The sequence below is a fragment of the Enhydra lutris genome, unplaced genomic scaffold (assembly GCF_002288905.1).
Source record: "Enhydra lutris kenyoni isolate GAN:26980312 unplaced genomic scaffold, ASM228890v2 scaffoldscaffold44, whole genome shotgun sequence".
In the NCBI taxonomy this organism is placed as follows: domain Eukaryota; kingdom Metazoa; phylum Chordata; class Mammalia; order Carnivora; family Mustelidae; genus Enhydra; species Enhydra lutris.
In genome coordinates, this window is record NW_019154128.1 from 3574704 (window position 1) to 3590601 (window position 15898).

Here is a 15898-nt window from a genome sequence, read left to right on the forward strand (position 1 = left end):
GGAAGAGGAACTGCAGTCACAGTCCTGTCCTGTGTGTTTCAGCACACAAATCGGCCTAAGAGTGGAGCCATGCAGTCCACATGCACGATGTTCACGGCCCAGCTGTGTGTGTATTGTCGTCAGAGCATATGCAAATGTCCGATTGGTGTGGATGGGTTCTTCCGTGGCTGGCGTGACCCCTCCCTGTCCCCCAGATGGTCCTCCTTCGCCCCGGGCTGCTTTGCTTTCACCCATGGTAAACATTTGACTTATTCAGATTTTATCTGCACTTCATGGCAAACCAAATGTTTTAAAACCATACACCTAGGGTTTTATGTGTTTTGTTTGTTTTTTGGTTTTTGGTTTTTCTTTTTCGGTAAGAGCATTGGAAGAATTGGCTTTTTTTTTTTCCTGGCATTAATTCTTTCAGTTCGGAACAGGGAGGGTGAGGTGAACGCAAGTTTTGATGGCAGAGAAGATGGCACAGAAAACAGAACAAGACAGAGAGGTGGTTTCCCATGGCTGCTCTGCTTTCTGGGTTCGTTCTTCTCACTCCTTCCTCCCTAAAACGCAGTCTGCTTTTTCTGTCCCCCTCCAATTATACCATGTAATTTGAATAAAGCCTTTCTGTTAGTTTAAACAGTGTCTTTCAGTCGTGATTGCCTCTTCATGTTGGTTGTGGCTCAGGTTTGGGAAGCACAGATTGCCGGCCCCCTGCTCCCCGAAGCGGCATCGTGTCCCCGTGGGGCCCGCCGGCGGATCCCATGCCGTGGTCGTGCTTCCGCTCAGACAGTGACCGAATGGTAGAACTTAATCACTTTGAGCTCCGGTTTGCAAACAGTATTTCTTATTTGTTCCCACAAGCAGATGGAAGGATAATCATTTTTTTATGACGTTTTTGTGTCCAGTTTAAAAAAAACCACCTGTATCATTTGGTACTTCACCGAATCTCTGCATGTTGCTAGTCACTTTTTAAAAGAAAGTCATTCTGCAACTTTGCAGGAGTGGTGCTAGAATTAGACAAGTGATGTTCAGTGTCTCTCCGTTGTAAAATAAGAACTTTTTGATGTAAAATTCTCTGTCAGAGGAGACATTTGGAAACTTGAAACTATTTTTCTGCACTGTTGACTGGGTGGTAGCTTCAGTGTTTAGGCTGCTTAGAGGTTGGTGGTAGTATGACGACTTGTTCTGGAGGAAGAGCGAAGATGCTGTCCGTAAACTCTTGATGTCTTCCTTCCTTGCTGTCCTCCCATGTTTTAAATTGTGGCTGCTCCAAAGTCACCCTGTCCTCTTGTGCTTTCTCTGGGGACGTGGGGCGTGTGCAGATAACCGGAGGAGCGGGCTTCGTGGGCTCCCACCTCACCGACAAGCTCATGATGGACGGCCATGAGGTGACTGTGGTGGACAACTTCTTCACGGGCAGGAAAAGGAATGTGGAACACTGGATCGGCCATGAGAACTTCGAGCTCATTAACCACGACGTGGTGGAGCCGCTCTACATTGAAGGTGAGAGAAAGCAGCCACTGACTGGGCATTGAGACTGGTGCATGGGCTCCCCAGAGCCACCGGTCTTCAGCCGGAGCCTTTTGCCCTGACCACAGTGAGTGTGCGCTGTGGCTCATTTCTGAAATGGTCTTACTGGGTACAAGGCACTATCGTAGTTTCCATGATAAAGAGCAGTGATGGCAGTGTGGGCGTTTGACTGCACTGTCCCCAGCACTCCTGGCTCTGGGCATCATGGGCTATTCCAGAAGGGCTTGTGCAGTGCACAACCCTCCCCACTGCATAACACATCCGGTGCCTGCCCCACTTGTGTGAAAATACTTCGAGCTTCCTATAGGGTGCTGACTGGTATGGAACGCTACTTAACAGTGAAATTCCACATCAGGAGTTTAAAGCCTCAGTAACTTTGCAACTCTCAAGGAGTCAGGGATTGGGGGCTGTAGTGGGTTGGATGGTGGTCCCCAAAAAGATATTTCCATGTCTTAATCCCCAGAATCTGCGAATGTGAGCTTACGTGGGGGAAAAGGTCTTTGTGGATGTGACGAAATTAAGGATCTTAAGACGAGATCAGCCTGGATGCCCCGGGTGAGCCATATTTCCAGTTGCAAGTGTCTCTATAAGGGACAGAATGGAGAAGCCACAGATGCCTGGGGAGAAGTGCAGGTCTCATGAACACCAGGGCCGAGATTGAGGCCACGCAGCCCTAGGTCAAGGACTGCCTACAAGGCAAGGAGGGATTCTTCCCTAGAGCCTTTGAGGGAAGGGTGGCCTTGCCAACACCTTGTTTTCTAGAACTGTGAGAAAAGAAGTTTCTGGTGTTGTAGTTCACCTAGTGTGTGGCCCTCAGCTACAACAGCCTCAGGAGGCTAGTGGGGGGTTGTCTGAGGTGTACTGATGAGGACCTCTACCAGGTGCTTGCTCAGCAGGCCTCTTGGGGTCACCAGCCTTCTCGTTCATTCTCACTGAAATCTGACCAGAGTCCCAAGAGGTAAATGGTATCATCCTCCCTTGCGTATTTACAGAAAACTGGTATTGGGTTGTGGTCTTCTCAAAGCCGTAGGGCTCTTAAGTGGTCAGGCCAGAACTCAGCCTCAGGTTTCAGGCTCCAGAATCATCACCGCCCCCGCCCCCCCGCCTCCTGCATGGATGGTGTGGTGTTCTGCTCCTCTGCGTGGCCCAGTCATGGACATTTTCGCATGTCAGTACAAGGAGGTTGTACTTGGAGGTTCCATTTTCCCACCACCTACATCAATGCGGAAAACTTTTTTTACCCATAGATTCAGACTGACACCTTAGAGTTGCTGAGTATACCCATAGTATGGGTATGCTGTGCTTTATTTACTCCTATCCTTAAATGTTCTCCAATGTTTTATTATAACTTGTCTTCCTCTGAATTTTATTTCCTTAATAAAAGACTTTGAATGTGAATTTTGCCAGCACTGAGCATTATCTTCAAAAACTAACAAAATAGTTTGCTAATTTGATAGAAAACACATGGTTCTTTGACTAAAAAAGTTAGATTTTTTTCCTAACATGTTAAAATTCACAAAAGAAATCTAGTTCTTTTACCTTTTTAAAAAAATTTGCTTTTCGTGGGAGTTCTTCGTAAGAGGGATATTAATCATTTGGTATATATTTAACATTTGCCCCTCCCCCGAATTCTGGCTTTAGCCTTCTAATTCTATTGAAATTTTATAATTACAGTCTCACCTGTATATTTTCCCTGTTTGTTGTTCAATTTCTTTTATGCTCTCAGTGTCCCAAGGATAGAGAAATATTGAGCCACGGTGTTTTTGTTTATGTGATTTTTTTTTTAAAAACATGTGATTATTTAATCTATCAGGGATTTATTTCAGGGTTAGGCTGTCGTTTGTGAGGTGACCCAGATGATCTAGGTAGTAGATATATTGGTTCACGTTCCCCCGGATTTGATCCTTGATTGTGGGTTTGCTGTGAGGGTAAATTGAGGTAACACACATCATAGGGCGCTCACAGGCAGAATTGCAGAGCCTGGGAGTCTGCGTGCTGCAGTGAAAGGCCTCGCTAGTGGAATTAAGGTCATGAATCAGCTGGCAGCAGTAGGACACCGAGATTACCTGGGATTATGTGGGTGGGCCCACATAATCACGAGTATTGAAAAGTGGCAGCGGCAGCGGGTGGAGGAGCTAATGGGAGAGATCTGGTAGCAGGGATGCCTCCAAGGCCACAGGCGCTAGGGAGGATAGGGGGATTCAAAGTGTGAGGAGGACTTGACCCATGGCCACTGTCTCTGAAGGTGGCCTTGAGCCAGAGCCTGTAGGCGGCCTCTGGGAGCTCCCAGCCCACAGCCAGCAGCAGGGAGACGGCGACCTCCGTGCTGCAGCCTCATGGACCTGAATTTTGCCAACAGCTTGACTCACCCACCAATGGCAGGAATGCAGCCCTCCTGACACCTGATTTCAGCCTGTGAGGGCAGAGAGAGAACCAGCTGGGCTACACCGTGCTTGGCTTCTGATCTGCAGACCTGCTAGATAATAAATGGGCACTTTTTTTTTTTAGACTCTAGGTTTGTTAGGACATCAGTAGATGAATTAGCATACAGTAAAATCCTAGCCTAAAGATACTCCTGTTTATACACGTTCTTTCCCCACAGTCCAGACCAGAGCCCTGGCATAAACACTGGACAAGATGTCCCTCTGTGCCACGTGGAATGTGCAGCCCGAGCCCTTGTCAAGGACTTAACACAGGGGCTGGGCCCTCCTAAGCGCTCCCCAAATGATAGATGCTATTATTATTCCTCTTTCCCCTTTCTTTGCACACGGCAGTAAACATTTGTGAAACAAAACTATTGATCACATAATTTCGGTAATCCCGAGAAACCAAAACTGGGGAAAAATGGTATGTTGGTAAATAAGTTATCTGCTTTGCCTCCGAGCTTTGACACCAGCACTACTGGAGACCGTTTCTCCCACTTCTGGCAGTAGACTCCGTGTGAAGACACACCTGAACCCAGCAAATGGACTCACACAAGAAAGGGTTCACACTTCTGCCCTTTGCTGGTGGGGGGAGTGGCCCCCGTGTGGGGGAGCAGTAGACATTTCTCCACCTCCATACTCTAAAGCCTGTTTTTCACTTTGTCCGACCTTAGCATAAGATTCTTACACATGCCCGGGACAGTCTCCCTACTCCCTCCCCGTCTCGTTGCTCTTCTCCCCCGACAGTGCCCACCTGACTCAGCCCCGGACGGGGAGAAGAGCACTATCACTGGATCCCACTCGTAGGTACAGCTGTGCATCTCAGGTCGTGATCCTCCTCTCCTCACCAAAGCCAGGCACAGCATGAATTTAACCAGATGAACTCAGTTTGGTTTTCCCCCTCCCCTTGGTGTTGTCACACAAAGGATGACATGATTTAGGGCACCCTTGAGTTGACCTGTCCTTGCCTTGTGCTGACAGCACCTGCCATAGTTCACCTCCCCATCAGTTTTTCCTCTGATCAAGTGTCACAGCCTGTGCTCATCCTAAGGGGCACTACCATTTGGTGTAGAGTGCACATCAGGCTTTCAGCCGCGACAAACGAGATGTCCTGCTGATGTGACAGAATCACTCTCCTCTGTGAGGGACAGTGTATCACAAGTATGTACACCCCGTGTTCGGTACATACCTCTCCTTTTGAGTCCCTTCTTCCTAGTGAAGGAACCCCCACTTGATGTGGTATTGACACCATAGCCGGAACGTTCTTCAGCTCTCAGAAGCATTTTATGGGATTTGGTTTGGTTTCTTTGTTTTCCGGGACTGGCAAGTTGTCTGGGTTGTAACGGGGTAACAGTGGTGTCCCTTAATTTGGCATGTCCGTAGCAGAGCTTCATTCATTTTCCTTCCACACAGATTTCCTCCTCTTGTTATTTTCAAAGTGTAACCATTCAGTTTCAGAAGCAGAGGCATTAGCGATGTAACTGCTGTGGGAAATTAACTGTTGTCTGCCCTCGGGACGTGGTGGTGGCATTGGGAAGGGAGAAAGTGATTGCCACACAGCCTGGGTCAGGGCTGAGAGTGGGGTACCGGGGAATTCAGGGATGGCCACGTGGTCACGAATTGTAAGACTGATGAAGACCAGCGGTGCTGGTGGCATTGGGGTTCTGTTAGAGGCCTCCGTGTCCCCCTGCTGCACTGGAGAGAATTATAATACTGAAATAACAGAATCTGGTTTTATATTGCTTTAAAAGAACTCTGGATTTTACCAAATGAGACATTGAATTCAGATGGTGAATCTCTGGAAGGAGCCAAGTTAATCCTTCCTCCCCATCTAGTAAGGGTGCGGGGAAGTTTCAGACCAGCCAGGGTTGGGGATAGCGGGGTGTGTTCGGGTTTTGTGAGGGAGATGCCAGGCCACGGAGATGGTGGAAAGGAGGCTCAGCGTTGGGGCAGCCCCTCGCTCCAGCCTGGAGGGCAGGCCAGCGGATGTCCGCGGCAGGCCGGCTCCCTGAGAAGGAAGCGTTTCTAGAGAAAGAGCCGTGTGTTCCTGGAGGCAAGGATTAGGGATGCAGGACACTGAGCACTGACCCCGGAGGCTTTTTCAGAACAGAGCTGACTCTGCTGGGGGAGGAAGGAGGTCTAGCCAATCCTTGACTTACAATGGTCAACTAAAACCATCTTCTGCCTTTATAGTGGTGTGATAATAGTACACATTCAGTGGAAACCATACTTTGAATATTTTTTTTTTTTTTTACAGATTTTATTTTTTTGAGAGGGGCGTGAGAGAGAGAGAGCACGCGTGTGTGCGTGAGTGGGGGAGGGGGAAGGAGCCCAGGACAAGGGAGAAGCAGACTCCCCGCTGAGCAGGGAGCTGATAGGCGACTCCCTCCCAGGAGCTGGAGATCATGACCTGAGTGGAAGTCAGACACCCAACCTACTGAGCCACATGGGGTCCCATACTTCAAATTTTCAATCTGGATCTTATTCTGGGCTAGGGACATGCAGTCCTGTCCTCTTTTGATGCTGGGCGATGTCAGGGGCCGCAGCTCCTGATCAGCCAGCGATCACGGGTTAGCACCCTCTACATTTACAACCATTCCATACCCAGAACACCCTTCTGCTTTCAGTTTCAGCACAGTACTCGGTGAGGTACATGGGATATTCAGCACTTTATCACAAAGTGAGCTTTGTATTAGAGAATTTTTGCACAACTGGAGGCTAATGGAAGTGTTCTGAGCACATGTAACACAGGCTAGGCTAAGCTATATGTTCAGGAGGTTATTTTATTAGCACTTGACCCTATGAATATAGTATAGTTTTATTACTGGGGAGTTTGCACGTACGGGCCATGATGACCCCTTCTTGAGAAAACCGCCCCATATATACATCAAAGTCATTTTTGTTGTTGCCTTTGACTCATGTCCAGGCTCCTGGTGTAGACAGCCTGGGCCCCTCCCAAGAGCTGTCCCAATTTACTTGTCCACCATCTGCCTTAGCAGATATCTTGAAACCAGCATTTCTATAGAGGACAGAAAAAGACAGAGACGCCCCTCGCATCATGGGGAGTCCATTCCTGGAACATGCAGTACCCGTGAGTATGAGGTGTCCAGGGCAATGAAAGCAGAAAATGACAATCGTAAACACCTCATGAATACTCATTGTGTTCCAGGCACGCTTCTAATCACCGCATGTAATTAAGAGTTTGAATTCTTTCAGCGTCCGTAAGGTAGGCAGTTGTTATCTTCGCATCGCAGGTGAGGGAACTCGTGTGTGGAGTCCTGTAACCCACCTTTTCTCAGGCGCAGGGATCCTGTGCGAGGCCAGGAGGGGTAGGCGCCAAGTCAGGGAAGACAGGAGAGGCTGGACTGTCACACCCAGGTGCCCCGGAGTTGACCGTGACTGGTGGCTAGTAACTGTGTTTGCCAAGAGCATTGGGTCCATATTGATGTAGGTATTTGAGGAGTGCTATTCTGATTCAGAGATTTTTGTTGGATTATAATTTAGAATTCTTTTCCTCCTGTTCAGTTTGTTTTTGTTTTTGTTTTGCAAATGTAAACATAAAATGCAGAGACTGCAGATCTGATGTCCCTCACACACCTCCCCATTGAACTTGGAGCCGTGGGGAACCCCTGCAGTGAGGCTCTGGCCCATAGGTACTTTCTCGCCACGGTGTTATCATGGTGACCCCTGAGCACTTGGGGGGGATTCGAGGCAGATGAGGGTGGCTGCCAGCTGCAGGAAATTGACCGGCAGCTGTGCTGACCAGAACTTTTGATCCTGGGGCTGAGCCAGACCACTGGCATGTAGTCTTCCCTTTGCATTAAGTCAATATTATTTGATATGAAATCAAGGCAAAAATCTCACTTTTTAAGTTCTTCATGCTAAGAGAAATTGGGTCTTTACACTGAGAAGTCCTCTATCTTCTTAGATCCTGTTTTCCATCATAAATACCAGTGTTGGGGGACAAGGGCTTGGGCTGCACATTCCAAGTGGCACAGAGGGACAGCTTGTCCAGTGTTTATGCCAGGGCTCTGGTCTGGACTGTGGGGAAAGAACGTGTATAAATAGGAGTATCATTAGGCTAGGATTTTACTGTATGCTAAATAATCACACATATTCACAGCAAGAACCAACCTTTTATTTTATGTATTTTCAAAGCTTCAGGGTGCAACTCCATGATGGGTATCTTATCAGTTTAGCAAGGTGTGTCTCTGGCACAGGGAAGCAATTGGACACAGGCTACACTAGGAACTTATATTTAAAAAGAAGAAAGAAAGAAAAATCACAGGGAGATGCAAAGATTCAGTTGGCTTTTATGTGGATTTCCCCTTTGATAGGAGATTGCACTTGATATCTTGAAATTTTTTATTTATATATATTTTTAAGATGTCCTTTATGGGGGAGGTGGAGCATGAGCAGGGGGAGTGGCAGGCAGAGGGAGAAGCAGACTACCCTCGATCCCAGGACCCCAAGATCATGACCCGAGCCAAAGGCAGACGTTTAACCCTCTGAGCCATCCAGGCGCCTCTATACTTGATTTTTTTTTATGGAGTCTGAACAAGGATTTTGAGTGATCTCGAGTTGTTCAATTTTGACACCTTTGTCCTTCTATATTTAAGTATCATTGGTATGTTTTCCAGGCACAGTGAAATTCATCCTGGACACCTGTGGGAATTTGGTGTGTGGTTAGTGTTGCTGCAGGGTCGTTGTTTTCAAGATTCATGGTGGGGCTGAGCACGCCTCAGCTGTACCCCACCCCTTGCCCATCCTCTTCTCAGCATAAAAATAACGTCCTGTGTTCTGGCAGGAAGGCTGTTTTGGACCTACTTAAGGAAATACTGTGAAAAAGGAAAACACTAGTTTGCTTTACTGTTTCCCTTCCTTGATCATTAATTTGAGCTCTTTTAGGGCTCATTGCTTAGGTCCTATTTTTCTGGCGATGATTACAGCATATGGGCCCTTGTAAATGTTTCGGGGTCATAGGAGGGTCACCTGGTGGACACAGCTCCAGCAAATGAACGGCTCTTTCTCCTGTTTTCTTCCTCCTTCTTTCTTTCTCCTGTTTTCTTCCTCTCCCTCCCTTCAACTTAGATTTTTGGATGTCATGCTCATTTTTGGTGTATGTTTCTTATGATGAAATTGACATCTTTTGAGGTCTTTATTCCCCCTCCACTGTGAGGGTTAGCTTTGCTGCTGTATTCTTATTAATATCGTTCAGTATTTTTGTAGCACTTCTCATTCTGATTATTTACACTCCTTCTAAATCCCTCTACCCCCCCCCCCCACTCTCCTCTTCACAATTACTAACCCAAATAATTACTCAGCAGCCTCTGTTGCTTGGTCCTTTTTAGGGCAGGAACCGGAGTTAGAGTCATTAATTCTCCTGGCAGAACACATTCTCGTGGGAAAGAAGAGCTATTCGAAATACTAATTTTCATAAGACTTCAGATTCTTCTTCTTCTTTTTTTTTTTTTTTTTAAAGATTTTATTTGTCAGAGCGAGAGAGAGAGGGCACAACAGGGAGAGCAGCAGGCAGAGGGAGAAGCAAGCTCCCTGCCGATGCGGCACTCGATCCCAGGACCCCGGGATCATGACCTGAGCCGAAGGTGGACACTTAACTGACTGAGCCACCCAGGCGTCCCAGACTTCAGGTTCTTCTTAAACACGATGCATCAGTGTTGCTACTTAGACCTTGTGACATAGTTTTTATGGCACACCTTAGCCTTTCCAGGTGGGATGACCAGGAAGCTGCAGTCATGCTGAACCACAGATGTGAAAACAACAACAGACCAGATGCAATAGCCTTTGGGATGAACAGGCCCCAGTCTCTGGGTCGGATCTTCACCCAGCTCACTTTGAGTGAGCACAGTTCCAAAACCGGCCGTGGCCGCGGCGGGGTATTGGTTTTCCATCACAGATCCCCAACCCTGTCTAGCCCTTCTGATGTGTGAGATCTGCTCAGGAGTCTGCATTTATGCATGTGCATGGGTGACAAGGTGGGGGCACCCTCCTGCAGAGAGCAAAGCTATGTGGAGAGCCTAAGGAAGAAGGATCGCTTGTTCTCGGTGACTATCATCTGGTGAGGAGGGCATGCCGGCAGCTCTAGCGGGACAAGGCAGAATTTGGGAATTAGCCAGCATGCCGGCAGCTCTAGCGGGACAAGGCAGAATTTGGGAATTAGCCAGCCGTGGGGCAGCGAATGGGGAGGGTGATTATCCCAGATTATCAGGTGATTATCAGGGCGTACAAGAGGGCTCCCCCCACAGGCCGACTTCTGAATTGAGCCTTGAGGGAGGAAGTGTGGACTCCTGTATAGGCAAAGGAGACAGTGAGGAGGTTGGAAATGTTCGTGCCTTTTGCTTGGTGTTGGACTTGTGAGGGACAAGCTCTTTGGTCCCCTTTTTCTCTAGTCTCTGAGGCACTGACTTTCTTTGCTGCAGGTCTTATCACCTCCAGAGTAAAAACAGCGCTAAGTGATTTGTTCTGTGAGATCACAACCCATACCCTTGATTTAAATGGTGTTTGGGAGGAAGGGAGCCAGCTCCAGAGGCCAGGCACACCAGCCGTGTGCTCTCCGGGGTGGTGCTCAGCTCTGAAGGCCTGGCCGGGCTTAGTCTGTGGTGGGTCTGGCCCCCTTCTGCTTGGAAGCAGCACTGGGGTGCAATGAGGGATTTTCCAGACAGAAGGAGCAACATGTGTGTGTGGAGTTGGTGGGCTGCTGCACACACCTGTTGTTCTTGAACTCAGAAGCAGGTGAGCAGGGACAGACTCATGCTCTTACCGGTCCCGTCTGTAAGCTGCGCAGAGGGTAACACAGCCTAAGAAGGGTGGCTTTCTGTGACACCTGGCTTGTTAACTTACAGCTCACACAATAAACTTTTTGTTTGCTTTTTATTTTTAGCAGTGGTTCAATTCAGAATGACTTGGGCGGAGGGCGGTCAGAAAGCATTCACAGAATTTTCCTCTCGTTAAGATAGAGATTCTTAATGAATTTCCATGTTAAGACTATAAACGATGTCAAAAGGTTTGGGGTTTTCTTAGTTTTCTTGAAGAAAGATTGGCCTTTCAAAAGTATGCGTTCTGTTTTTAGATTAGTAGTTTTCAAATGTGGCTTTAAAATGTGTGTGTGGGGGGCGCCTGGGTGGCTCAGTGGGTTAAGCCTCTGCCTTCAGCTCAGGTCATGATCTCAGGGTCCTGGGATCAAGCCCCGCATCGGGCTCTCTGCTCAACGGGAAGCCTGCTTCTCCCTCTCCCACTCCCCCTGCCTGTGTGTTCCCCCCCTCTGTCTGTCAAATAAATAAATAAAATCTTTAAAAAAAAAAAAGTGTGTGTGTGTGTGTGTGTGTGTGTGTGTGTATACATATACACAAATCTATATAGAGGCTCCCCACTGGGAGTGTCTGCGTCTGGATGCCAGGGGTCCAGGTAACCCCCCTTCAGAAGCCTCACGGGGTAACTACTATATAACAGGGACTGACTAAGGACCTTGAATGACTGGCTCAGGAGCCTGATGTTAGCTCTTAGATTCCTGGAGTAGAGAAAGGGAGGAGAACAGATACATAAACCTAGACCATTCATTTTGACTTCAGCCTTAGTAAAAGCCACACCCTTTTTCCACTAATACTCTTTTCATCTGCTTTTACTGCTCATGAGTATCTTATTTTGTGTTTTGCTGTCCTAACCATTTTCAGTTGTACTAGCCAGTCCTGTTAAACATGCTGTGTTAGAACCAATATCCAGAACTTTCTCACCCTCAAAACTGAAACTCTGTACCCATTGAACAATAATGTTCCTCCCCCAGGCCCCGGGACCAGTGATCTATCGTCTTTCTCTGAGTTTGATGACTCTAGGTAGCTCATACAAGTGGAATCCTACAGGATTTGTCTTTTTGTGACTGGCTTATTTCACTTAGTGTCACGTAATCAAAGTACATCCCTGTTGTAGTATGTGACAATTCATTTTAAGGTTGAATAACATTTCACTGTGTGTGTGTGTGTACACACACGCACGCACTGTATTTTGTTTATCTGTTAATCTGTCTGTCCGTGGACACCTGGTTTGCTTCCACCAGGTGGCTATTGTGGATAGTGCTGCTATGAACATGGCTGTGCCAATATCTCTTAGAGACCCTGCTTTCAGTTCTTGGGGGTTATGTATCCACAAGTGGGATTCCTGCTCTTACGTTAATTCTATTTTTAGTACTTTGAGGAATAGTGACTGCACCATTTTATGTCACCACCGAAGTGCCCCAAAGTTCCACTTTCTCCATTTCCTCAACAGCACCTGCTATTTTGGGTTTTCTTTTTTTTTTCTTGATAGTAGCCATCCCAGTGGGTGTGAAGTGATACCTCATTATAGTTTTGGTTTGCCTTTCTCTGATGATTAGTGATGTTTGCAGGAAGTACTCCTTCGAGTGCTGTGCCATTTTTTGAGTTCTTCGATTATGTTGTTGATTTGTAGGAGCTCTTTATATATTCTGGATATTAACACCTTCTCATATATATGACTTGTAAATATTTTCTCCCATTGTGTAGTTTGCCTTCTTACTGTTGATTATGTCCTTTGATACTGTCAGAAAAGTTTTTAAACTTGACATAGTTCCATTTTTCTATTTTTACTTTTGTTGTCTTTGCTTTCGGTGTCACATCCAAGAAAACTTTGCCAAATCCAATGTCCTGCAGCTTTTTCCTTGTTTCCTTCTTAGAGTTTTATTGTTTTAAGTGTTACAGTTAGGTCTTTTGCCTATTTTAAGTTAATTTTTGTATGTAGTGTAAGATAAGGATGTAACTTTTTTTCTTTTGCATATAGTCAGTTTTCCCAGCCTTATTTGTTAAAGAGACTGTTACTTTTCTTCACTGAATGGCTTGGTATCCTTGTAGAAGATCATTGACCCATGTACACAGGATCTATTTCTAGACTCCATATCCTTTTCCATTGGTCTTTGTCTCTGTTTTTATGCCAGTAACACGGCTTTGATTACTGTAGCTTTGTATTGTTTTGAAATCAGGAAATGTAAGTCTTCCCACTTTGTTCTTTTTCAAAATTGTTTTGACTAGTCAGGGTCCCTTGAAATTCCACATGGATTTCAGGATGATTTCTTTTTTTTTTTTTTTCTGTTTCTGCAAAAATCACTATTGAGGATTTGGTAAAAGAAGACTTTTTAAAACAATCACTTCAGGAGTTGGCCTGAATAGTCTTAGCCAAAAAAACCTCATAAATATCTAGAAGATGAGACCTACAGTCTTTTACAGATTGTTCTTGCCTCCCTTGAGGAATGGTCGCGGTATAGGAAAAACCATTACTGGGTTTTTCCATGAGCCTGTTGCACTACCTAGAATCCCTTCCCAAAGATGCTATCTGCTAGATAGAACCATCTGGCTTGCCCCTTGACCTCATCTTTGTGGCTCGTGTGTACTGAGCCTCCCAGTTGTGTTGGGCTTGAAAGACTGAAATAATTAGGATGAATTAAGTGGAGACCAAGCTCACAGCCTAGAATATCGTGCTCCTATGTTGAGTGACCACTTCTATCCCTCATCTGAGGATAAGAACCTGCCATCCGGCCCTCACCCCTGGGTGGGAGAGTGTGTCCAGAAGCCACTCCACTGCCCCAGAAGGTACTGCGGTGATTACCATGCCATCCTGGGCATGACAGGAGATTTTCAGTGGGGGAGATGTGGTGAGTGGGTGTGGTTAGGGAGGTTGGGCATTTTTGGAAGGGAGGGGATGTTCTGAGAAAGTTCTGTTGGAGAATTCACCATGGGGACTGTTTTTCCCCGTTGGCCTGTTTTGCCTGTTGTTTCTGAAGCCCAGCCCCTAACATGCCATTACCTAAAAGCAGTGGTGCCTGGCTGGGAAGATGGTGGGAGGCCAGGGAGATCCCCGCAGGCCCTCTTGCATGGGGGCTGAGGCCGTGTACAAGGAGGGTTCATTTTGGCAGCAGCGTCTCTCTCGGATCCCCCGTCCTTCGGCTTGCTGTGATGGTGATGATGTTTTTGCTCACCCAGAGCTGAAGTGGAATGTTGTGCACGGCACAGAATCATTTGTCTGTGGGGATGGCCTTCTGATATGTGCTTCTTCATCCCTGCTATTTCAGAGGGAGATGTTGCTTCCCAGGAGCCTCTCTTCTCTGTGGCCAGTGCTGTCTGACCCTGGAGAACAAGGGTTGGGGATGGCTCACAGCGAACTCCTGTGCAGGAGGGGAGTTGTGGAGAACCCAGTCCTTTTGCCATCCACAGCCTTGAAAACCACTCTCCTGATCTAGCTCTACTGATGGCAGTACCGTAAAATGCTCGAAAAGCTCTGGGTTTGGATGCCTGTTGAACTGGGTTCAAATCCAGGCATTGTCATTATTCAGCCGCTCCACCTGCAAGCTTCTTAATCTCTTGTGTAGAACAGGAATAATGGCGCTTTCCCCTTAAAGTCATGATAATAATTATGATGCATTATCTGCTGCTTGGTGTTGGTTGTCAAAACCTGTGTCTTCAAATTGTCTCCTGCTTGGAACTCCGCAGTCTTCATTATCGGCGCAAGTCCATACTCTATCCTGGTATTTAAAGTCTCATACGCAGTTGCCATACCAAACTTGTCACTTAGGCCTTTCAGAGCCTCTGCAGAAATTCTTGTCCTTTCCCATCCCTGGTGCACAGCACCCTCATTCCCAAGTAGCCTGAGCGTGAATGAGCTCCTTGCTCATCTCTCCCCATAGCTGGGTCCACCTAGAGGCCACACCCCTTGCCCAGGCACCTTCATCAGACCAGGATCTTCCGGAGCTGGCAGTTTGTCGTTGTATCTCTGCCCGTGTCCTTTCTGAGATAGGCGTTTGATGCTTGAAGTACTGTTCTCAGCCTTGGTCTCCAGGGTGTCTCTTTGCTCATGAGCCACTGAGCATATCCTCAATAAATAATGTCAGTGAAAACAAACAAAAACAACCCTCCAACTGTCATCTCAGGGTCCGGGTTTATAGACACAAAATATGTGAGAACCAAGCAACTAAAGCATATTTTAGTGCTTTTATGTCAGATTGGCTTCACAAATTAAAAACCTTGTTTGCTTTAGATAGTTGTGCTTCATTCAGTGTCTGGAAAATCGGTCTTCCTTCCTATTTTCATGCTGTGCCTGGGTCAGATCTCAGAAACAGTCAACTCTGTAATCAGATCTCCTCTGATCAGAAGAGAATAAGCCCAGACAGACTTTCTGTCTTTGTTTAAAGTTCTTCTAATTACAAAAGCAGATTCGTTTTTATGAAGAATGAAAGAGTAACAATGACAACTTAAGCGAAAAATATAGAAATGCCTCTGTTGTATAGCCTGATTCTTCGGAGTCAGAATGTTTTTAGTGTTATTCTTTGGAAATCACAAATTTCCGGTCTTGTCTCCTTTAGTTGACCAGATATACCACCTGGCCTCTCCAGCTTCCCCTCCAAACTACATGTATAACCCCATCAAGACCCTGAAGACCAATACCATCGGGACACTAAACATGCTAGGTAAGTTGTCCTTTCCTCATTTTGCAGCGCTTGCTAGGAATGTTCTAGACAATTCCACGCATAGGTCATTGACATTCTGTCAGTTTGATCTTGGTCTGTAGACCCCTTTCTCATCCCCTGTCCATGCTCTTTCAGAGTGCCTTATGAGCCAGGGGACATAGTCGTCCTAGTACCCGGTCAGCATGGCCTCAGTTAAATCCCCTGGGAGTGACCACGCATCCTTCCCTTTCCCCTGTGACATGGTGTGTGGGCCTCTGGGCTGGAAGAGGCACTGGCGACTCTGACCCAGGGTTGGGCCACTGTGGACTGCACACACCGGGGTGTCAGGAGCGCTCCTGGGAGGAGCAGAAGACTAGCCCACGTGATGGGGCTGGCCAAGCTGAGTCCCCGCGTCTAGACTGAACTGCGGGGTTCACTTTGAAGGCGAAAGGTGACAACATGAACACCGTAAAGGTGGCCGCCCATGCACGTTCACAAA

At 47.0% G+C, this 15898-nt stretch overlaps 1 protein-coding gene across 2 annotated transcripts in view; it reads left to right on the forward strand.

Moving 5' to 3' along the window:
- The window catches only part of LOC111155878 (UDP-glucuronate decarboxylase 1), an 89145-nt gene that overhangs the window by 41076 nt on the left and 32171 nt on the right, over positions 1 to 15898 (forward strand). For both annotated transcript variants that reach the window (XM_022516326.1, XM_022516325.1), the window contains exons 6-7: positions 1305 to 1485; positions 15316 to 15420. In XM_022516326.1, coding sequence (XP_022372034.1) covers positions 1305 to 1485; positions 15316 to 15420 — 286 coding nt within the window. The remainder of the gene's footprint in view (positions 1 to 1304; positions 1486 to 15315; positions 15421 to 15898) is intronic.